The following is a 24,938-nucleotide window of genomic DNA, read 5'->3' on the forward strand; positions in this document are numbered from 1 at the left end:
CTTTAGCCATAGGTAGGAATTTAGGCACACAACAAAGTGCAGGAGAGATGATGTAATAATTACTTCTCCTTTGTAAATGCTGAATAAAATCAAAGATCAAACATGCCTTTAATCAGAAACGTCTTGATCAGTTCCTAATTAGAATTGCTCCTCAGAAGTCCATTGCATCTACCCAGTTACATGTCAGTTACATGAAGAACAGAAGATGATGAAAGAAGCTCAAAATCAACCTGACTTTGGTACATATTCTGTATTAATAACGTGATTATTCTCTATTTTCCAGGTAAGCGGTTCTTGCCTATCTCATGTCATATGGACGGAAATCTTAAACAGAGTGGCCTGTATGTTCAAATGACAAATAAAACATAGCTGTGCTCGGGACACTCAATTTAATTTAGCACCTTATTTCCCAGCAGCATCGCCTTTAATTGTCATTCACTTCACTTTCATATGCCATAAATGTTGAAGACAGTCTAGTATGTACTTTCACACAAGATTGTTTGCAATTCAGTTATTGTATAAAATAATTCCACTCCACAGAGACATAGCTAATATCACCACCACATGTACACATCCAACAACCTCAGGTTTATGCCAGCAGTTTAGAACCACATAGTAACCTTCTACAGATCTGTGACATAACCTCCTCTAGGATGGGAATGAGCTGGAAAAATTAAGCTCTAGACTCATGCTAAACATACTGCAAGCACCCTGATTTCTCATAGAAATCTGTGATGCCTCTTGTAACAACCAGGTACAAAACTGGGCTGCACTGAGACTGATCAGGTACAGCCTGCTGCTCTTCAGGAGTGAGATGCTGCTCCTGGTATAAAAGCATTTGTTTCCCTGTCTTACTATAACTTTTCCCATAAGACAAAGAAATCAAGTTCTGCCCTATCCACATACATTTGCTTCCCCAAAGATAACTCTTCATCAAAATACCATAACGGCACTTCTTACTCTTTACTGGTATTCCTGTACTGAATTCCTATTTTCAAACCAGGCAAAACCTTTGTTCCCATCTTTGCTGAAAGCCTAAAGGTTGTAAGACTTTCAACTCAAAAAACATGAAGGCCCTACTCTGCTCTTGCAAGGAAGATTTGCAGTCTGGGAAATATTGTTAAATGAGAGGCTTTCAGTCAAGAATCCTGGCAGAGTCAAGCGTCAGGCCGTATATTAAAATATCCAGTCTGTGTATTCTTCCCACTGCTCGTTTACACCTTGGACAATTAAAGACAAATACAGCTATTGGCTGTCTAACTTCTAACATTTCCTGGACAGTTTCCCAGTTTCAAGAATCTAGAGGAAGGAGAGTTTCTTGTTGTTATCCCTGCTAATGGAAGACTTGGCACAGACAAGATAATACATTGATTTCTGGAATACATTTTATGTGAGACACCCACCAGACACCTTGTGAGGCTCAGTCACATGAAACCAATTCCCCGCTCATTCACCACCTGACAGCAGCAGGAGATACTTCTACTTCTTTTCTGAAGATAACATAGGACTGCACTCCAAATGAGGCTTTTTAGGGCACACAACGATGGAGTTAATCTGTTCAGCTCCCAAGGTGTGTGCTGCTTCACATATTTGACTGATTGCCTTGCATCCCCAGGGAATGGTGTGCCTCCTTAGACTCTTCTCCAGTCACCCAGACCCTGAACCGCCCAACCAGTTTGCTGTACCCCGACATAAAATACATCAATCAAGCAGGATAAAAGTAATTCTTGAGATGGCACACACTTCCAACTCCACAACCTCAGTTTGAGCTTTACCATAAAGACAAGAGTTTGGTTAATCTAGTTCCAGAGGTGGTAGCTAGAAACTCTCACCCCCAGAATATGTGTTCATCAGCTCAGTTTCTATGAGCTTTGCTCTTGTATTTAAGCTCCGGATACGCGTCTTTTCTAAGTAAGGACATGGAAAGTCTTTGATTCAAGAACAGAGCACTTAAATTTCTTGTTTTGTTTAAACCTCCTTCTATGTCCCCAGCTAAGAGCATGTTCTAAATACTCTCCACAAAAGCCCTATCACATTTCTCACTTCAAATAAACACGACAGGATGCCAACCTGGGCAGCAGGACAGAGGAAAAGCAAATAGTTGGGACTGCTTCATAGATGGTAAGAGCAGACACTCAGCTTGGATGTAACCCAGATCCCACCCAGAAGTCACTACCAGCACATTCCTGAGGCCAGCGCTATAAGCTCTGGAAGTGTTTGTTCAGTTGTGATTTCCCTCAGCTAACAAGTACAAAAGCTTCCAGGAAGAATGTGTCACCATGCTTATTCTGCAGAAGCCCTCAACAAAGATTCCTAGAAACAGCCATTCCTGGAGGTGGGAGCAATGTGAAGGGAGAGACCTTCTTCCCCACAAAGGAGTGAAATGACTCAGTAGCATCAGGTACGGACTCTCCACTCACAAGTTCTATGAATTTCAAGTCTGATCCATAACTGGGCACTAGCTGCTGCCTCTCCAAGTTATCTCACTGCAGGCTTTTTAAAAAACCTGTTTCAGTTTGATAACCCACCACTTGCTGATAACTCGATATGCTGGGTACCGCAGGTCTATTTCTCCCTGCCACTGGGGAAACTGGTTCAAGAACTGGGGGAGGGGAAGTGAGGAAGAAAAGAAAAGCTCAAGAGGAAAACAGAGGGATAAGGCCAGCATCCCCACAATGATACTGCTTACGGCATTCCTATTCAAGAGTCAGCACCATCAGGCATTAAGTTCTGTAGACTAGAAAACAAGCCAAGAAGCTGCATTCCATAACAGAGGACAAACCTAAGAGCCCTGTTGGAAATCAAATCCTACTGCCCAGACATACTCGGAAACAAAGTCAGAGAGCGCTGAAATTTGACAAAACAAAGCAGAAACTCAGGATCAGTTTGAGAGTCTAAAAGCCTATGGAGCAAGAAAGACTGGACATGTTAGCTGGGTAACATGGGCCGATTTGTAGTGTTTTGAGACAAACAAAGAAGAATGAGGCAAAGTGCCTGCCCCCAGAATCTTAGGTACACCTAGGAAATGACACTACAAACGCAATTCGCTTTTCAAGTGTAAGAGAAGGGACCTCTGGATATAAAGAGATGGGGAAAAAAAAGTCATCTGAATTCTAGGAGTCAAACGAGAGCTTGAGTGATTTTCCAGATTAGGTTAAAGAACTGGGGACTCAGTGGAGTGACATGTTTACATATATTTGACATCTGGAACCGACTTCTTGCAAAAGAAATCAGAGTCATCAGGACATGCTCTTGCCCAGCACTATAACCTCTGGTGTCCGCTTTTATATCTTTCTGGTACCCTGCTGCACGGTCTATGCACTACTCCCACAGGGATGGTGCTCAGGCTCTGAAAGTCACATAGCAAAAGAACAAGCAGATACTGGGTACATTAAAGCTCTGAGGGCACTGGAAAAGCATGAAAAATGTCTGGATCTACTGGTAGGTAGAAATAATCTGCGCCTATGCACAGAGACACAGTCAGAGAAGTGCTATGGGATAAATGCTCAGCCCAGGGAGGGGTGACAGAAGACAGGTATCACCCGAAAACAGCCATGACATGTTTCCTCTGGTCTCATGCAAGCTTGACCTTGTGCCCAGCGAAGTGAAAGGGCCTGCTTGATTCACTCTCCCTCCTTCACTCTGCCCCATCAACACATGGGTAGACAGATGCTTAATAGCATCCTGCTCGCCCATCCCATCCCTCACTAGCAGCACACAGAGCCTTTCTCCTTCACTCCTCTGAGCTTATAGCAATGCCAATGTGCAGTTGAAAGGTAAGCCGTCTATACATTTATCACAGGTATATCAGTACGGAGCCAGAAACCCGTCTTCCATCACCAGCAGCCCTCACCAGTGTTGAGAAACTGTTTCTATTTTCTGCAAGGATGTCTTCTTTTTTTTTTTCCCCAGGCATCATAACCTGGGAAGGATCTGCATTGCATAAAGTCATACTAAGCTTTCATCAACTAAGAACAGAAATTCCATCAACTGTAAAAGGCAGACCCTTTGACTTGCCACATTCTGTGCGAGTACTTAAAGGTAGAGCAATTTGGCCTCCAGTTACCTGGTTTGTCTTGAGGATTACAAGCACAAGAGTTAATATCATCCCTTTGCAGATCCTCTTGCAAATGTGAGCCCAACAGTTCGCAGCAATAATGGCACTTTGTCTCACCATGGGATGAGGAGGAACACATTGCTTTGCTACATTTGTCAGCATGCCTCTAGTTGCTGGTTTTCTCCCCTTTACCTTTATTTTTTCTTTTTAAATAACCTGCCCTACAATTAATTCACCCCTAAATAGCCAAAGACTCCTTGAAAGCTTCATCTCTACATGGTTCCTGTCCATCAGATGGCAAAGCTTTCATTCAGACAACAGCTGCCTTTACTTAATGTTCCGATCGTGGGGAGGCAGAGGCTGCTGCTCAGGGGACATGTGATGGCAAGTCCTCGGTTAACAGAAGGGACACAGCAGTACGTTCAGCCACTGACTGAAGTTTGGACCTTTGACTGTTTGCCAGACCAGGGAGTCACATCATTGATGATTCATTGCTACAGTACAATAAGGGCAAAATAAACAGCGGAAAGACTGAACTAGGTAAGAAAACGAGCACATTTCTTATCTGCATCGTAAATGCACTCTGCTCCAAGGTGATAGTTTATCAACAGTCATTTACACTATGCAACAGCAGGTCTTAGACTCACGGCCGAGCAAATAGCACTAAACGTTTTGCTGAGACTTCCTTCACATCTGAGGTAGCAGAAGTGCTCTTTCAAAGCAAGGAATGGTTTGTTCTGCAGCTGCACACACCAATGCAGTGGGATCTGGAGTTGGTAACAGCTCACCACAGCTCTCAGCATCACAGTCCTACTCCCAAGACAGCATTCCCAGCAGAGTTATCTACCCAGGACCTTGGGACTGTCTTTCTGCACTTCTCCAAAAGCAACTCAGGAAATTTTATCTCACTGAGAGGAGAGCAAAAGCTATTAGATTTCCACCTATATCCAGTACCTTTGGTTTTGAGACACACATTGTGTCTGTTCTATAAGGTAACACAGCTCTATCAGTGACTCACGGTGCCCTATTTCCCCTCAAACAGCTGATCACCTTCAATGCGTCCAGCACATCTCCAGGTTTGGCACAGTCCTGTCTCCCAAGATACCCTACTACCTGCCTCCCAGCTTTCTCACTCCCATCCTCTGAGCACTGCTGGCTCAAAAAGTCCCAAAAAGGGAGAGAAATTGAGCTTTGACAGCCTAATGCTGAGGGTCAGCCCTGAAAAGTCATGGAGAGAGTCCTGAAAATCCTGTGGGACCACAGCTACCAGCCTTGCCCTTCCAGACAGACGTCCTGGGCAAAAGGTGGCAACAAAGTCCAGCCTGTTTTCCTGCTCTGGGCCATCTGCTCCTTTATAGGGCAGCTGCCCATTTTTGCCAAGCCCTAGAGCAGGGTCTGCCTCAGGATATTCCAGCCATTGGGGCTCCCACAGCCTCTCCAAGACCTTCACTAGCTGCCACTCTGTGCAGGGACACTGAAGCTAAAAAAAGGATAGGCTGAAAGAAACCAAAAAGTTGATTTTTAGCCCAGCTCTGTGTCAAAGACATTTCCATCTTTGTAGATTCCTCGGGGCACACTAATAAAATCAGAGTGAAGCATTACAGAAGTGCACGATGGCTTTACCTCCCTCGCGGGGCTCAGCACACGCAGACAAATGGTAGAGCTGCCCCTCTGCCTCTGCATCCTCTAACAAACTTCAGAGAACATATGTATTTCTTACTTGCTCCACAGCTGCCATAAAGGAACATGCTATTAATTTGCAGAAGCTGGAGCCAGGCTTAAAAATTCCATTAATTAAGTGTTGGCGGAGGTTTTTGGAAAGACATTCCGATAAATATAGTGCTATAAAGTGTTTCCCTAGAAACTGTGAAAAAAAAGTTGAACAATATAAAAAGTACCCAGGTTGGTAACAGCTATCGCTCCTGCTGAGCAGTGCCTGGGCTGTGGGGAGCATCCAGCAGAGAGAACGTCTTTGGCTACGGAGGATTTTTGGTTAGTAGCACAAAAATATGGAAGTGGATCTCTACACTGTGTGTCACTTCCCTGTGCCTTCCTGCTTCACCCCTTGTCTTGCACCCAGTGACAGCAGATGGGAAATGCTCTGTGAAGTCTATGGCTGCAAATTAAGAAATGCCCCGTGTATTTCGGTACTCCTAAATTGTGGACTTCTTCTGAAGTGCCCCTGCAGGGCCTGACCCTCCAAGCAGCCGCAGACACACAAAGGCTAAACCCTACACACCCAGGAACTGTCTGTCTTTCAAATGGCTACTTTAAAAATGGTTTATTTTGTTCAACAGCACAGCTTGTATGTGGTCATATCTAGAACTGATGTAAATCAATATAGTTAAGTTTTGCCCCACAAGGGATCCATAGGATTTGGCTTCACATCATTCTGGCACTGTGTTGTGCTTGCCATTATCCTCAGGATAAAATGCTCATCCACATCGGTTCAACAGGCAGCACAGGACATTATATCGCTTGCATACCAAGGGATGAAAAGACTCAGCCGCCACCTGATTGCCGATCACTCAATCTCCCCTGATTGCTGCACCATTCCTGGTTGGGGAATATGGGTGGAGAAGACAGGAGTCTTCTCAATTAGTGTCTCTGTCTCCACAGAAATGCATGAACAAATACCTTTCTGGATGGATGCTGCTGGTATTACAGGAGGACTAGGGTTGATCTTCCCTTAGAAATGGGACTAAGAAAAGAAGAGGGATCTAGGCTGATTCTGGCCTGTTAAGTAACATTTTAGCCTGGTATCTCTCATCTGAACAGAAATGTGATTAAAGAAGTTGAGATAAACAAAGATTTAATGACTCAAAGTGTAGAAGCTGGAGAGATTTTGAAAAGAGCTTCTGTATATATGAGAATAAACACTTACATTGCAACCTGCTGCAGGAATCTTAAGCTGTTGTTTTCCACAAATCCCCACCGGCAGTGAACTTGGAGCACGCAAGCTCTTTCCTAAGACCTTTCTGGTTTCTACACTTCGGGTCATTAAATCAGATCTTATTTAATTCCAGCCACTCAACATAGCCCTCCCCTTGTCCAAACGACTACCTCTGCTTTCAGCCCAGTTTTCTGCCTCTCCTGCCACACAGCTCAATTATTGCCCCCTGTCCCATGCCAAGTCCTCCCTGCTGGGTGCCAGCATCCCAAGCAAAGGGAGGGAACACACAGTGTCCTCTCTTAGGACATCTCATAGCTCCTCCCAGAGGTTCAGGGATGGACCTTTTCAGATCCTCCTCCTTCTACTGTCTAACGCTTCTGCTTCTCCACAGGTTTGGATAGGGAGAGGACACCCAAGACGTTCTCTGCCCCTTTCTGCAGTCAACCATCCTGCAGGTGTACCAGCTTCAGGTAACAAATCGGTCTTAGAGCCACCCATCAACATTACCACTTCTTGTGGTCCATGGAGAAAGGAGCCTTTGGCTAACAGAGCAAGGCTCCAGAATTGGGACTCACTCAAAATACAACTTGACTGAAGAGAGCATATCATCGGGAAGGTCTATTGTCAGAAACAATGCTCACTATGCCTCTGTATGAGAACTTTGAGAACAGCAGCAGGGTTAAATAATGGAGTATTTTCTTTGCTTCCAAACATACACAACTAATTCAACCAATTTGATTCCTTGTTCCCTCACCTTGCTTCTCATTTCTCAAAGTCATGACAAGATTAATGAACTCACACAGTACTGCTGGAGGGCTCTGCGTTTTTCGGAGTACTTCAAGCCACAAAAACACCTTCAGTAACAAACTGAGAAAACTAAAGCTGATAAAGCCAAGTTTGGAGGTAATTAACATCAATTTAAAATTCAGCTGTTTGGGGGGCTCAGCTTAAAAATAAAAAGCAATTACTGTTGTGACAAACTCAAATAATACATTGTTTCTCCGTAGCTGATCTAGCAAAGGGAGTCAGCCTTCACCAACAGCTACCATAAAAAGGCTTATATAAAAGCTATTTATTCACACTGAACAATCTTGTGATTTATTTTTTTTTTCAAAAGCTTATTTTAAGAGCATAACAGCCTCTCTCCAACACCTGAGGAACGCCACAGCTTTATACAGCACATAGAACAGCTCTGACCACACTCAGAAGTGCCCATTCCAATAGCAGAGGTTTCCTCTTGTTGCTCCAGAAGGTGAGTAAAGTTTCGGCCACCAGAACCGCAGCTCCACTACTTACCAGATCCTGGTTGCAAATGCTAGGCAGGTACTCTTCCAATATTCCCCTTCCCAGCTATGGGCTTGAAGAGCAACAAGGGCTGTACTTTTCAGAGCTTCTATTGGACTCCAGTTGCCACAATGGGGAGAATCAATCAGTCTTGAAGATTGCCCAGGATCTTACAAAGAGTTTGGTGTTAGAAATTGGAAACGACCTACTTCTCAAAGCCCAGAGCACAGCCTCTTGGGTTAAAATGCTAAAGAGATGTTTCAAAAGCTGCCTGAAACACAGTTGTGCAGTCAATATTTAGCATGCAATAGGAGAGTGCTTGCCCAATAGAGACATTAGCCATCGCATGAAAATCACTTTGCAGCTTTTGAGAAGTATTCAGATTGCATCTCATTAACTGCAACTCCAAAACCTGTTGCACTGCTGTAAACTACACATGTCAACATGCAGCTCTACCAAACAACATATGGAAGCCCCTGGCTTTGATAGATAACCTTCAGTATTTCACATGATGAAGTCAGGGCAGATAAAGGAGAAACATCAGCAACTTACTGGTAGCTGACAAGTAAATCTCTCAAAACAAAAACTCATGGTTCGGAAAAGTGTGGAGTCAAAATAGACTCATTTGCCTACTGCAAATTTTGTATATGCAACCAGTCACAGAAACTGAAGGGCTGTGTTAGCCCAGCTCAGAAAAAGCCGCTGGAAGCACAAGTATAAAATCATTCCTGAAGTACAACAAAGTGAATCCTGACCACAGTATTTGATCAAAACAGCTGGGGAGCAGTTAGTCAATACTGATTCAGGAGAGCTTTCAAATTCCCATGGATTTTAATTCATCAGATCCCCAGGAATACCCTGTGTTGCCTTTTAACATCTGAATGGGAAGTCGGATGAAATAATTCACCAAACGAGAAGTTACCCCTCAGAGACGCTTTCGCTGCGCTCCCAGGGCCAGAGCACAGCAGCCAGCCACACTAAACCAGTCTCCAGGAGAATGCAGACTCTCAAAAGGCTCAAAAAAACCTTTCCCAGGCCTGTGCAACAGACACTTTCTGCAGCCAGTCAACCGAAGGAGACCCCTTGGCTTTGCCCACGCTCCCACACACTCCCAACACCCAAATCTCCTTCTTTCTGAGCACTTCTCATTCCATCCAGGCTACATTGTGTATTGGAAAGTATCACAAGCAAGAAGAGGAAGCCTAATTCTGATAGGAATCAGTCTTATTTGGGTTTGATTTTTTGGGGGTGGAGCTTTGGCTGAGTGGGTTTGGGTTTTGTTTTTTTTTGTAGCGGGATTAGGGCTGATTTGAACTACAGTAACACTCACAAATAGGAAGACAGTGATAATTATTTAATGTTTCCTACAAACAGTGACTTACAAAACTCTAATAGATCACTTCTAAGCATCCATGCCTGGTCAGACCTACTCAGTGTCTGTCTCCATCAGTGGAAAATAGCACATTACTGAAAAACAATATATGGGTAAGGAAAACAACTTCACACTTCCCTCCCAGTATAGCCTCTTTTGGTTCAGGCACTCACTGAGCGTGAGTTTCTCTGTACCCCTTGGCGTTTATGAACTGATAGATTCTCCTTCTAGGAATGACAAAGTGTATAGCAGGGAATTTTTTTTCACCGTAATGAGAAAAAAAAAGATTTTTCCCCAGAAGTTTTTTTTTGCCTTTAGAGGAAGGAAAACTGTAGGGAAAATTGCCTGGTGTCAGCACCTTAATTCCCTTTACAGAGAAACAGCAGTAGCCTACGCATTTAACTACACTTCTGGTATTTAAAAGGCAAGACAAATTTCATTAAGCAAAACACATTACCTCTCAGCACTGATTACGGGGTAATAAATGTGACCTGCTAAGTGTGCATTAAAGCAGCAACCTGGAGTTGCCGGTGACTTTTGTGACACTTGAATAGGTGAATGAAGACCAGAGCTGTTCTCTTTGATAGTATAGCACTCTGAGGAGGCTCATTAAGAACAGAAATTGTCTTTGAAAATGTATTATCTCGCTCTGTGCATGCGACTGGCGAGAACGGGGTGTGGCTTTCACAGAGACACGTCCCAGTCTGAAAGCCCAAGATCTCGAAAGCCGGGAGGACACAGTGGCATGATAGAATCCCCTTCGAGGTATAACACTCCATTCTCCCATTCTGTGCTGTTTCCTCCTGATCTCTGTTCAGTAACTCCTTAGGGAAAGCTTTCCTGGAAGACGACAGTACATGCATTTCATCTATCTCAATCGGAGCAATTTTCTCCAAGACATTTCCCCATATATTTGCCACTTGAGTGTCCAGGCAGGGGCAGGGTGAAGAATTACTCCCTGAAATAAAAACCTGAGACATCAAAAAGATATTCCCTGAGTGGATTTCATTTACGTTTTTAATTACAACTGGATTATTGCTTCCGCCTGCGTCTGCACCAGCAACACGGGTTTGTTCAGAAGTTTGATGTCCTTATGTGAAGTGAGTTTGTACAGCTCAGCAGCAGCAGCAGCCTGTCAAAAGGCCAGGAAAAAAAAACGGACAAACCCTAGTCCTACAGAGAAACCCTTCAGATCACACCTGAGGGAGAACGGCCCAGCTGATGCTAGCCTTGTGTCCTGAGGTCAGCTGCAAACAGGATCTCCAGTCTTTTGGAACAATTTCTGTTAGCATCACGCTTCCAGAATCAAAACAATCCATACCAAAATTTGCCTCTCTCTGACACCAGTAGTGTGCCCAAGGCTTTGAAATTACTTCAGAGATGTAATTTTTTGCTTGCCCCAGTATAAAGCAGCAGAGATGAGGTTGTAAGATTTTAGAACATTGCACCAAAAAAGAAAATAAACTAAGATCAGACTCGCACCAGACAGAGATGTGCTAATGCCCAGCCTTTGGTAGGATCTTATCCCCACTACTGTAAGGAAGGCCTCGTCTTGGCTACACCACATCTGACATTTACAGAAACAACAGGGTGACACTACATCCTCACAGATCTCCAGGAAACCCCACACCAGGCACTGTCACATGAGCAGAGACCTTTATCTACAGGCAAACAGAAAATTCCATCCTGCAGCTTTGCAAACACACTGTATGGCTGCTGCCGCCCCGCACCTCACCAGCTGAATGGGACATGGTATAGGAGGAGCCGTGTGGTTTATCCTACCTCACATTAACATCAAGTTCTTCCATCACAGGCAATAGACATAGGTAGCTGGGAGTTCAATGTCCATAGAAGAGACCTCGCCCTGCAGTGGAGAGAGTTAGAAAGGACAGTTATAAATTAAAGGATCTCTCACAGATGCACATTTACCCCAGTGAAGACACACATGCACTGCATTTTGCCCCTCTGGCCGGGCTTCTCTTGAAAACAGATGTTACATAGACACGTCAAGATGAATTCGTACTACTGCATACAGCTGTCATAACACAATTTTCTGTTATCTACCCTGACATATTTGTATCTCACAGCACTAAGGTGCATGCCTGGAGACATGAAATCAAGCTGAAGTGATAGACAACCCATCATGGTTGTGTATACACCACCCATTCTTGCATAACCTGGGGCTAACAGAGTGCTTGCAAGTCCTAGAGGAACACTGGTTCTATTGAACACAACAGAAAATTTCCCCCTTTTATGAGTGAAGTCACGTCTTCACCTGGAAGCTAAGATCAACCTTTAATACACTCTGTGACCATCACTTCTCCTAGGGAATTCTTGGATTTAGATTCCCAGAAGATTGTTTCAGATGCAGTAGGGTAGTAAAACACTGTCAGCACTGGTACAGAGAAAAGGCTCTCCTGGCCAAATATTCAGTTTCCACAGGGATGAGGAGAAGCCTTAAGAAAGAATGCGCAGGATACAGATCACATCTAAGACTATCCGACCCAATCCTCTGCAGACACCCCGTCACACGTGTGAAAAATCCCATCCTATGTATCGCCTCCTCAAATGGTAACAGCTCCTTCCCTCTGACAAATGAGTTAGTAGGGAAATGTCACAGGACACAAACTCAAAGCTTTATACCAGTACACAGAGCATACCGTGCTGCACCCGGTGAGCTCCAGGTGCTGGTGCGGAAAGGGGCATGCACAAAAATACCATGGGTCAATCTGCCCTGTCCTTCTGCAAGAGAAACCCCCAGTGACCTCGGAGAAACCCACCTATATATTTTGTCAAAGACTCTCACAGCTAAAATAGCCTAATTTCTAGAAAGAAACGCAAGCAATATTAATTACTAATGCAGATACCACCCTTAAGACTTGTTCTCCAAACCAACTTTTTATGAAGTTTAAGAAAATATGTTTTGTTGCAGTTCTGGTGGCACTGAGGAGCCGAGGACTGTGATACAAGTGACTTCTATCAGCTGATGCTTACATCCAAAATTACATGTGACAGCATGTGCACATCTAAGCTGCACCAGACCTAACACTGTTTATGGTAACTTACAGACTTTCAAAGCTACAGAAAAGCAGTTTAAATACAACCAACTGAAGAAGGCTCAAAAAACCCAGCTGGGAAAACACAAGAATGCTTGGTAAATTAGTTTCTGTTTTTACACAAAATTAAAACATTGACTTACCACTAAATTAAAATAGGTTTCTGTGACACTATATTGTACAGCCTTATGAATATTTAATAGCAGTACTGTAATTACAAAGAACTAAGTGATTTGCAGCTCAAGTTAAAATAAATGTACTTACTCCCAGTAACACTAAGCGATATAAATATTAATAGGATTCTTAATTCTATCAAAATTCCATCATGACTCCAACAAAATGAATGCACCATCTTAATAAAGAGTTTCGTGTATTTGCTGCTGTTAATTCAGTGGAAAAACAGGTTAAGTTTCTGAGCATTTCAGAATGCTGATTGCCCGTTGCATTGTGTGTCTAGAGACACAAGGGTAATGCCTCCACACATTATTAATAATAATTCAAATGCAAATAATGCCGCTGTGGTTACTTGGCTTCAAAGAAAAGATTGTAATAATACTGACTCAGGCTTCGTAAGACAATGTCAGGTTTGCACTGCAGGTGCACACCCACTGTCCAAGTCTGGTTCAGTGCTTACCAGAATTGGTACTTCAGCAGGTATAGGCTATACACAGTTTTGCAAGCAAAACTTAAGTCAAAAGGGTGTTTTTATCTGAGGGTGGAAACCTTCACAATTTGGCCGTTAGTTACAGCTTAAGCCTTCAACTGGTGTCTCTGAGGGAAAAAGACTTAAAGACTACCGCTGTATTTTGGAAGTATAAGGGTGGGAGGACTAGAGTTTCTGATCAAGCCACCTCCACGTCTCCAAGACCTGACCTCCAGCTTTAATTTGGAGGGGAAAAAAAAGCTCTCCCCTGCTTCTGCTCTGGAGTTCTTCCACAGAAAACACCTCACAAGCTGCTGGGATGGCTGCTGTCAAAGATGCAGAAAGAGTATCCTGTAAAGGTTGTAAAGATACAACCAAGAATCTCTGAGCTCAAACAAGACAAAAAGAAACCTAATTATTTAATCTCCAAAAAGGTTTAAATAACCATTTACTTCAAATCATTTGTTTGACATGTAGGTTAAATTAATTTCAGTTAATTCAGACACAAATACATTGGAAAAGATTTGATGCAGTACTACAGGGTTCAAGAAACCATTCTTCCCTGTCATTTCAGAAAGGATAAATACGAGCCAAAGAGAAGACTCTATAAACTGCAGTCTAAAGACATGAGTTCTTGACCCATCCCCTCTGCCTGCCAGCACAGTTTGTGAGCACTGGTTAATTCTGCCTTACAGCATCCTTTAAAAGCAAGTTGTCACCTCCATTTATCATGAAGGCACAGAGAGGTTGAATGAACCACACTAAGAGGATCCAGAGCAGGGCAGAAGCAGCCTCTGGACATAAGATACAGATATTAAGCTGATCTTACTGTTGAGATAGTACAGATATACCTCAAGGAAAATCTGGGCAAATTTTGTTGACACTGATTCAAGGGAAATTGTTCCTTTGCTAGGCAGAAGAAGTGAGGCTTTAGTACTTATTGCTACAGTAGGAAGTTATGAAACTGCTTTGCTGCAGCTCACATCTGCTACAGTTCTGAATTACAAGTGTGTGTGTGGGAGCCAGCAAGAGTAGAGGGCAGGAATAACAGAAGACAGGAAAAGTGTCACCTATCTGCTCTGTCCCACTTCCCTTTGCTCCCTTCAGTATCAGGGTTTAAGAGGTACCTTGGGAAACTTTATAAAACAAACAAAACTCACAATTCCAGTACAACCAGAACTGTTGTCCCACCTATTCATCAAAATGTACTCTTCTATGTAGACACTGGCATTACTGTTCCTTCAGTCACAGCAAGTGTAACATGCTTAAAAACACAGGGAAACAAAACCAGAAAAAAAATGCAAAACCAAGAAAAATGAAGTACAAAACCAGAAAAAATAAAGTTTTAAGGGTTTTGATACAAAAGGAAGTTTGTATACCACCTCCTGGTCTCATCTCCCTGTGCTGCCAGCTGCGCTACAAGCAGCCACCCCCTACACTGTGTGACAGCCAGTGACCACATTTCTTGTCTTGTGCCTCATGCACAACTTATTTTTTCTTATAATTCTTTACATATTCCTAAGTTCTGCAGCTATGAGAACATCCTGCCCCCCCCCCCCCCAAAAAAAAAATGTTATCTTTTTCCCCAGAACTACAGAAACAAGCAGCATTTGTGTCCGAACAGGCAATGTGTTTAAAGCATCACACTGCACAGCCCTGCAGGATCAGAAACCTCTCACCACTGCACAGGACACGTGTGGTGTTTTAAGGACTGTGAGTACTTTCATCTTTCCCCATATGATGGAGCATATAATGAACAGACACTAAATCAATGACATTACTTAGCTGATAAAGTCAGCTTTTCCATAATGGTTTTTAAAATTGGATCTTCCTTCCCTTTTACCTCTGTCCATGACACTGCAGTGGTGAGACTTGTAGTCATTGGAGTCCCAACAAAGAAAGAAAAATGACGTCAATACCATGTAATATAAAAACCTCCACGAGTTATTCTGTAAATACATCTGGCTCACACAGAGGGCTCGGTGCTATTCTTTGTTATTAAAGTGATTACTCATATTCAATTAGGAAGCTGTTCTCTGCCTCAGAGAGATAACACTGACCTCCTCACTCAACCTTTATACCATCCAGATCACCGTATGTATATTCCCTTCAGCACAAAAGGGTCTCTCTGCTGTTGCACATGGCGGTGATCACAGGCACACGGAGCCACGCACATCACTGCAGCCAGGGCATGTTTTCCTGAACGTGAACATCCAGCTTCCAACAGCTTCTGAGCGGTACCTGTCCTACAGCATGGGCCGAGGGTAACAGTCTTTCAAAGTTATCTTCCTCTCCTTTGCTCCAGCACCTTTCCATCCTGGGCTTCCTGAGAGCAGCCCCACTCGCAACCTGCCAGGGAACCCGACTGGGGCTCTGGTTCCTTGTTTAAATCGGCTTCGCAGCTTCTAATAAAGGCTTCTGCGCAGAAGGGGTCCACAGGAGAGCCATACAAAGCCTCTACACCTCTGATACATCTCAAAATGAGCATTCTCTTATGTGTTCTCTTCAAATTTGGTACCAGAGACTACAATGAAAAGCTCACCACCACAATTTACCTAAGGACTTCAGTTACCATGAGGGGCTAAATTCAGGCAGTGAGGTGAAATGGTTTCACTCTTCCAGGTGTCAGCACAAAATTTATTTTGATAACTCCCGCAAAACAGAAGGAAAACATCTCAGTGATTTTATATGTCAAAATTCCAATTCTAAGTCATCTTATTTTTCTGCAAAAAAAATATAGAATTTTCACGTGCATCAACTTTACACGTTACCTGTGCCATCATGCTATCATGGAGACTTCTACAATAACTGAAATTTTCCGTATTAGAGTGGAAAAAAACTCAAACATGGAACTCAAACAAAAAACCCAAACCAACTAACCAACCAAACAATAGGCCTTCACAAAGAACTGCTTTCCCAGAGAAACTCATGTGAACTCAATATCCTTAGCAGTATTTTCACTTCAAAGCACAACATTTTTATTGCATAAAAATGCATGCACAGTATCTCCAGTAGGGTTGACATAGCAGCTCTGTAGACTTCCTTTATTGACCAAGAATACCTCATCTTATTTTGTTCTGCACTAATCCCTGCCAGCAAGAGCAGGGCCACACACGTAGGACATCGCTGCACAGGTGACCGGCTCTGACTTGGGAAATGGGATCCTGTAACAAGCTTCATCAAGGCTGCACTGCTGGCATTCAAGGAAAAGGAAAACTATACGTCTGTCACAATGAGATCAGCTGCACACTTGTGCCTCATTCCTTCACCTAACCCAGCACCATGTCACCTTAGCGGATGCTCCCCTACTTATGCATCTTCTCCTCCTCATCTCCACAGTGGTGTGTGGTAGGAAAGGGAAAACCCAGGAAAACTGATGATGTACCTTCCCCACCAAGCTGTAGGGACTCCTAGAGAAACTTTACTCGGTAACTTTAAGGTATCAACAAAGAACTTGCTCCTCAGAGACCATAAGGCATTAGCAAGTGGCCAGCAGATAATCTGGTCTCCCAAGTGACCACAAAATCACCTGCCCTATGTGATGGGCTGCCCAGTAGAGATTAAACGTCCCACCAGGTGACAAGAACAGCCACGCCAGTCCTGCAGGACATCTTACTTGCAAGGCACTGATTAACTGAGACGCTGACACATTCTTCATCCAATTTATTTCCATCCCACTCAAGTCCCATCTAGTTCCACTTTCTGTCACTGCTGAGCTGACAACAGAAGAATTGAGTCATTCTGAAAAACTCACACCCCCAGTTCCTGCTGTGCTGGATTGTGCTGCTTCATCATTTGTGACACCTTAAATGAAGCCATGCCTAGGGTGGACTGAGCAGTTCGAAAAGCCTGTTTCATTTCAGCTACAGATGAATATCGCGCTGTTCCTTCTGCTCTACTGCACCACAGAGAAGGGAGGCGATATAAAATACCCTATATTCTGTTTCTGAGTGTCTCATGCTCTCTGCAAAGAATTGGACTCATCACTACAGTTTTTTAAATTCACGCTCTCTTTATAAATGTAAGGTTAAAAGCGCCCTTTGTCCTCACCCTTTGCCAGGAACAAAGTGTGGTGTGCAGTGACGAGGGTTTGATGCAGCCTCTGAATTCAGTGTAGATGTCCTGCACACACTCATTCTTATTGGGTAATGCAGAGCAGTAGACTGATAAGAAAATGGTGTTGTAGTTGTTTGGAAAGCCTGTTTAGCCTTCCCGTAGAAAGTACTGTCCACAATATCTCAGAGTATAAGTTCTTGCATGTGCAGGGATTCATTTATCTTTCAGCCACTATTTGTGACTCCTGATCGAGGCCACAGGAATCACTCTAATGCAAACTACTACCTGACTCTGTGATTTCAAGAGACTCCTCATTTTCTGTAGGGAGCGTCTGCCAAATTAAAGCTGTGATTGAATAAAAACTGTTGCTCAACTCCCATCACATTTAATATTTGAGGTTGTGATTTTCATCATAACTGCATCTTCATCATTACCAGAGAAAGAGAAGTTGTTAGCAGAGGCCAACTAGACAAGATCTTGCCAGTTCCCATTAAACTGATGCTGCGGAGTGACAGTCGCTTCAATCCGAAGATCATTTCTTGCTCATCACTACAGAGTAGTCCAAAAATCAAAGTGTTGCAAGAGAATATCCCGCTTATGACAAAGTTTGAGAAGTAGGAAATATCATAGTGATCGAACTTGTTCACTCCCAGAGAAAATAGCACCATTTCTGCTACCTGTTTCTGATAAAGGCACTGCCCCTTCCCATAGAGTTTCTTGCCTTCTCTGTCACAGCTACAGAGCTGTCTCTTTCCTCCCCTCGAAGGACAAAGCCGATAAGAAGTCCCTCAGTTGTCAGCAGAGACAGATTACTGGTCTGATTTTAATCGAATGTCACTCCAGCAGGTTAAAATGCAGCCCTTTGTTCAAAGGGTGAAAAATAAAAGGTAGACATGATATATCACCTGAAAAACAAAACGAGGTTCAGGTTTAAACAGAAAAAGAGACAAGAAATTTCCTATCACTGAAGGGTTGTTTTATGAAAAAGCTCTTTAAACTCACAGAGAGCCTCTGGCTTGACAACCCAAACCACAGGCACTGAGTTTAATTGGCTCATATTCTTGAGAGTTGTGGGAGTCGCTGGCAGCACGCGGGTCACGGCAGAAGCCAGCACCTTGTGCTCACATATTTGCAGACAGATGGGTTTTTCTTCATTGTCAGCCTGGCCTTCACAGCCTCTTAGCCGTCAACGCTGCACTTTTTCAACCTTAAACTAAGGTACTCTGCACTTCCAAAAATGAAAAGTTTAAATTCCATGTTTGATTGTCAAAAAGATACTAGCAGACACCAGAATATCAGGGCTGTTTACTTGGAAAGGGCACGTGGAAGCAATTCTGCCTGCTTTTCCCCTTGGACTAAATATTTACAGCAGCAAAATTTCTATGGGCTCTTCAAGGGTGACTGTTCTAGTGCAGAGACATCCGTACGAGAATCCTTGTGTTTACCAAGCTACATTTTTATAAGAGGTTTGAGGAAAGAAAGCAGCTATAAAACCTGAAGGCTTACTTACTGTGACAGTAGTATTAGGAAATTTCACAACTCACTGCTCTCACCTTCAGCAATTACCATCAGTTGGTAACCAAACTGTCCTAAGTCTTACTGCAATATCAAACCCTCAGCATAGGAAGGCAAGAGAAACATCCAGCATGAGGCTATGGGTCTCAGAAGATCTGAGACACCGTAAGAGATAGCAACCAACAAACGATGGCAAGAAGGGTGGTTGAGTTCAGTAAGTGCATCAGAAGTAAGGGCAGACACAGACAGGCACGATTTCCATGACATGTCACAACTGGGTTTGTGTTTATAAGGACAATCCACATCGTCAGTGTTCCTCATCACCACAAAGCACTGAAAATCACGTGTTTGATGGGGATTTGTACAGGGTTATGATATTTCCTTCCTGCTCGCTTGTCATAAATCTTCCCATAACTCACTGCAAGTTTTCCCTAACTAGACAACACGCTTGCCAGCAAGTCATGTTCCCATACCAGCACAGACCCAGGGTATGAAAACCACTGCCTCAGAAAAGCACCAGCTGTGCTCTCTGTGCCTGCAATCAAATGAACTTAGCTTATACAATAGAGAAACGTACATTGCAAATGATAGGAAATATGGAAATTCTTCAGCTTTGACATGGTGCGACAGTACTGAAAGTAGCTCACAGCCTGCTGGAGGAGCTACAGGATGCCCAGCACCGTCACTAACTCAGCCCTGCCTCTACAAACAGCTGCGCACACACGGTGACCCGGTGATGACTGCAGTTGAGAGCAGCTCTACGCTTTACCCTAGATCCTTACTTGTACCAGTTTTCTAATATGTTACTCACCAGTATAGTGCCCTCCTGCTGTAAACAAACTTTAGAGACAAGTTCTGCTGGTCTCGTGGCAGAGGTCAGCTCACACCCCAACAAGAACATCGCAGGCAACAATGGGCAGTGACCATGTCACTCAATGCCAACCCTCTCTGGTTTCCAGCAGACTAAGCTCCAGCCTCCTGTTTAAAAAGCTACCCTGCTCCAAAGCAAACAGAAAACAACCCGTGGAAAATGCACATTACCATAAGCATTCATTTTATCACAGAGACACACTGCTGTGCTGCTCTGAGCTCTGCTAATGAGTACGCACTGGCAGTTGCCACCTGAGACAGCAGAGGGAAAGAGCAGTGAAAGGAAACATCTTCCTCTCACCATCCAGTGCTGAAATGTCACAGGAAGAGCCTGGAGTCAATCCCAGCTACCACGTTGCAATAAATGATACTATTCTTTGCTCTGCCAGCTGTGCAGGCAAGACTTTTCACCTGTTTTTATTCCACATTCGGATTCTCATCCTGCCTGCAAACTCACTTCTGTAGCACTGCATCACCTGGGCCAAGGAGAGGAAAGACGAGTTGAAGCAGATGAGTAAACCACAAAAGATAGAGATTCCTCATCGTGCTCTGCAGAGAGGAGCCCTCTGAGGCCAGCGCTGCACTGCAGGCACTGCGATTCATTCATAGCACAACAAGAGGGACTCACGTGTAAATCATCTTTTGCTCTTCCTTTAACTCCTGCCCGATTTCCTACACAGCTCATTGTGTGGTGAATATGTTCCGCTCCCCATCTGGAGCTCACACAAGATTCTAACTTTACTGTGTTGGAATAAAATTCCTCCACTTTATTTTTATTGCTATCATAAGACTGCTTTGTAGCCTGTGAAACACAACAAGGAAATAACCTCCTGCTTTGAAGCCCAGCGCCGAGACATGCCAGTTGCTGTGTTTATGGTTCTGCAAGCCCTGGACTTCAGCAGAAACAGGAGTATTTCCCGGCCTAGGCATCTTTGTTGTAAATACTTTTGTGTAATCACGACTAAGAAATCAGCAGGATTGTGCTGAATTACATCTTCTGTGATTTCAGCTGTGGAAGGGGCTTAGATGGAGCTTTAAATCTCAGGCATTAAAGACTCCCTGTTACTTCTGTCTGGCCAAAAGGACTATTGATACAAAGTTTTGGGGTGCACACCTTCAGAATCCCTTTGCAGCAAAAGACATCTCACAGAGGGTTAGCTAGAAACTTATAACTAAGCATGAAAGCCTTATAACTTATAACGGCATGAAAGCCTGCAGGCACAGAGCTTACCCACTCTTGCCCAAGGATGCCAAGCTCACTCTGACACAAACACTGTCCTTGCTAAAGCAAATACCGAATAAAACCTCCCAAAACTCCCTACACCTGAGGCAGTTAAGACAAACTACTGCAAGCTTGAAGCTATTGCAAACAGACATTTCTCTGAGCAAGAATGTTGATTCCACACAGTTTAACCTTTTGCATTTCATTCACACATTCTCATCAACTTTCATGACTGCCACAGTCAGGGCAGAGCAAGGAGGTTCCTGCTGCCCATGCACTGGGGTGGACATGCCATGACTCCATGAGACACTTTAGAAAATGAAGCGGAGGCAAAACCCCCAGAGCTCTAAGCTGCAGATACACGTAACCAACTCAACTGACTCATGCCTCTGCTGCCATTTCTTCATATTCCATTAAAGGATGACAGCTTTTGGAGAGAAAACTGGCTGAGTATGTTCATCTTAAACCGACCTGCCTCTGGCTCACTTAAAAAAAATTAGTTAGTTGAGCAGCAAGCTAAAATAATGACAGCCCCCAAGAGACCACATTATTCTCCAGATCTGTATAAAATATATAAAGTGCACAGCCATCATCTTTTCTGGTTTAGAAGCTGATACCATCAGGGAAAGTCAAAATGTTAATTAATTAATTACTTTTTTAAAAGATGGAGATGATGCAAAAGGGAATGTGCTATAATACATTCTTGGCACGTAGGCTCTAATGTTACCTGCAGAAGGGTTTGCCCTACATGTTTCAGAGCAGTAACGCAACGACTTTGAGATGATTGTAGGTACTTACATGCTGCAGCGATAAAGCAGTGACCTTCTCTGGTGGCAGTCAGAGAGGAAGAACCAGAATATATAAACTTTCTTGAGAAAAAGCAGTTGAAACAACCACTGAAGGCTCATCATCCAATCCGGCTGTACCAGCAGCCACGACACTGGAGAAGGAGACTCAAATAAGAGCCTATGTCCCAGCTGCAGGCTCTGCCCCCTCATCATCCCAGGTGGAAGCAATAGGCCATCCCATCACAGAGTAGGTATTTGTAAGCCAGGTGCAGCCCTGATAGGCTATAAAGGGCAGCCTGGGGCCAAGAGCTGTTGCTGGAGGTTGAGCAGAAGCTGGGTCTGGTGCTTCCCTACTTAGGAAGCTTCTATGGGGAGGATGCGTCTTTCCCTGACAAACTGTGCTTAGCTCAGCATCCTCCAAGATGTTTTCAATCTACTTTGAGTTAAATTACCAAATTACTTTCAGATTTTTAATAGTAAAGAAACCAAAATAAACTCAGAGCTATGAGACCTTAAGTGTTGACCCTCAAGGTTATTCTTTGGTAGTTTAAAGCTGTGAGCCTTTTGGCACTCCTGATGGGAAGGAGGCAAGAGATAAATAAGCTTACAGCACAAGCTGCTTTCAAATGGTTATTTCTAAAGTAAGAATGACAGGACATGCTTCAGGTGAGCTAAAGTTCCCATCAGCCAGACTTCCCAGGTAAAACAAGTTGTCCAGATGCTAATTGGGCTTGGCATCAGACATCTGATAGCTATGAGATGTCATGTGGCTCATTTTAAGTGGTTTCACAGAGAACAGTTATTTCTACCAGAACATATACTTTAAACAAGTGTATTTCGCAAGTTCTGCTGATTTCAGGCTGCTGCAGGGACAACACCGGATGGGACAATGGAGGGATGGGAGATGGGATGGAACTGGTAAACTTACCAGGGCAGAATACTGATCTAGAGTAATCTGAATTGGCAGAGTACAATAGCCAAGGGTGAGCACCATATTTGGAAGCCAAAATAAAGGCAGTATTTCCAGTAGGGGTGTAATTTGGCCCTGGAGAGAGATGACTCTGAAAAGGACATGAGGTGCCTGCCCATCATCAACCCAGTGCCTACTGCCATTTATTGTGTCTAATATAATCTTGAAATAAGCAGGTATGGGGCTGCTATAGTACCTTACTCCATGCTGATGTTAAAGTGTAACAAAGATGTTGGGTGGCTCAAAATGCATAAAAGAAAAGCCATAAGCCTTATGAAAGATCTGGAAAGGATATTTTTTATCCTTCTGGAGAGTAATCTATTTAGGTTATCCCAAGAGAGGTTGAAGGACTCAAGTACGTTCTGCAAGGAGGTACGCAAGAAACAGGACACTGGTGACAGGACAATTCTGGTGGCAGAAGATGTTCTGGAGGCTGAAAGCTGAAACCAGGCAAATTCAGAGAAGTAAGAAGCAGTACATATTTGACTTATACTGATTACAGCTGCCGCAGTCAAGCAGTGCAGCACAACCAAACACATTCCTATTGGTAGGTAAATTTCTGCAGGTAATGGCAAGGCAAGAACTTGTGAGCCAACCTGATGAAAAGAGAGCTCCGGACAGTCTGGCTAACGGAGGGGAAAGCTATGACTGAAAAGATGAAATTGCATTGCAAAAGCATTGCAGGAGCATCCAAGGGTGTGAAGATTGAGTAACGTATCCAGGGTGATGTACGTGGCATTTACCTAGTAGTTATTTGCTGTCTCTAGTCACTGATTTCAGTTCTTCATTCTTTAAACAGAGCAAATCATTCAGTGGAAGGAAGATTCAGCAAAAACCTGAGAACGCAGTTAACCGATTGAGGTATTTTCTTGCCTTTCACATATGAAGCGCTAAAATCTCTCTGCCTGTCTAAGCAAGAGAAACTTCTGATATTCAGACAATAGAGCTATGGAAACTTGATTCTTAAAATAGCAAGAAGAAGGGGGGAAAAAAAGACATATGTAAAATACAAACCTGTGCTTGAGGAGCAGAACTTTTCTTTCCCTCTTTTTGTAAGAGGAGAGAAAAGAATTACTCCTTTGTACCCCTGAGACTTCGAGCTCTTTCAGATGAGATTTAATCACTCAAGAGAGATGTTTGGAGCTTTTGTTCAAGATTTCACGCAACTAAGAGAGAATCAAGTACCACTTCAGAGCCTTATGTTAGGATAATTGCAAGGATAAAGGGAGGCAAAGAAAAAGATCTGCATGTTCCCAAACAGTCCTGACTGTGCCTAAAAGCACTTGCTTCCAAAACTAATCCCCAGCACCCCAGATACTTGATGACTTACTGGTGGCATTCAGTAAGAGGCGGCCAACTGCAACAGGCTCTCTAATTATAGCATGACCTGTTGCTAACTACTGTTTGACTAACCCACTGCTGTTGCATTATCACACTAAATAAATAATATCCACTCTCCTCTGGCAGAGTTTATAGATGCAATTTCCCTTTCCATCCCAGAAGTGATTCCCATTGTCGCAATCTGCGTTTTTAGTACAGGATGGGGGATGACGTGATTGAGAGCAGCCCTGCAGAGAAGGGCTTGGGGGTGCAGGTGGATGAGAAGCTCGACATGAGCCGGCAAAGCGTGCTCGCAGCCCAGAAGGCCAACCGTGTCCTGGGTTTCATCAAAAGCAGCGTGGCCAGCAGGGCGAAGGAGGGGATCCTGCCCCTCGATTCCTCTCTGGTGAGACCTCATCTGGAGTCCTGTGTCCAGTTCTGGAATCCTCAACATAAGAGGGATATGGAGCTGCTGGAACAGGTCCAGAGGAGGCTACAAAGATGATGGGAGGGCTGGAGCACCTTCCCTATGAGGACAGGCTGAGAGAGTTGGGCTTGTTCAGCCTGGAGAAGAGAAGGCTCCGAGGAGATCTTATAGTGACCTTCCAGTACCTGAAGGGCTACAGGAAAGCTGATAGGAGTAGGAGCAATAGGGATAAACTGCAGAGGGGCAAATGTAGGCTAAATATAAGGAAGAATTTCTTCACCATGAGGGTGGTGAGGCACTGGCACAGGTTGCCCAGAGAGGCTGTGGCTGCCCCATCCCTGGAGGTGTTCAAGGTCAGGTTGGATGGGCCTTTGGGCAGCCTGATCCAGTGGGATGTTCCTGCCCATGGCAGGGGGTTGAAACTGGATGATCTTTAAGGTTCCTTCCAACCCTAACTATTCTATG

General features: G+C 43.8%; 1 protein-coding gene across 9 annotated transcripts in view; it reads right to left on the reverse strand.

Annotated features, from left to right (window-relative positions):
- Positions 1-24,938, reverse strand: part of HTR4 (5-hydroxytryptamine receptor 4) — a 127,732-nt gene that overhangs the window by 83,225 nt on the left and 19,569 nt on the right. For all 9 annotated transcript variants that reach the window (XR_008452177.1, XR_008452179.1, XR_008452178.1 and 6 more), the window contains exon 2: positions 11,389-11,470. Coding sequence is in view for 5 of the 9 variants with exons in the window: in XM_054079287.1 (XP_053935262.1) it covers positions 11,389-11,414 (26 nt within the window). In the remaining 4 variants the exon portion in view is untranslated. The remainder of the gene's footprint in view (positions 1-11,388; positions 11,471-24,938) is intronic.

The sequence above is a fragment of the Cuculus canorus genome, chromosome 14, assembly GCF_017976375.1.
Source record: "Cuculus canorus isolate bCucCan1 chromosome 14, bCucCan1.pri, whole genome shotgun sequence".
Taxonomy (NCBI): domain Eukaryota; kingdom Metazoa; phylum Chordata; class Aves; order Cuculiformes; family Cuculidae; genus Cuculus; species Cuculus canorus.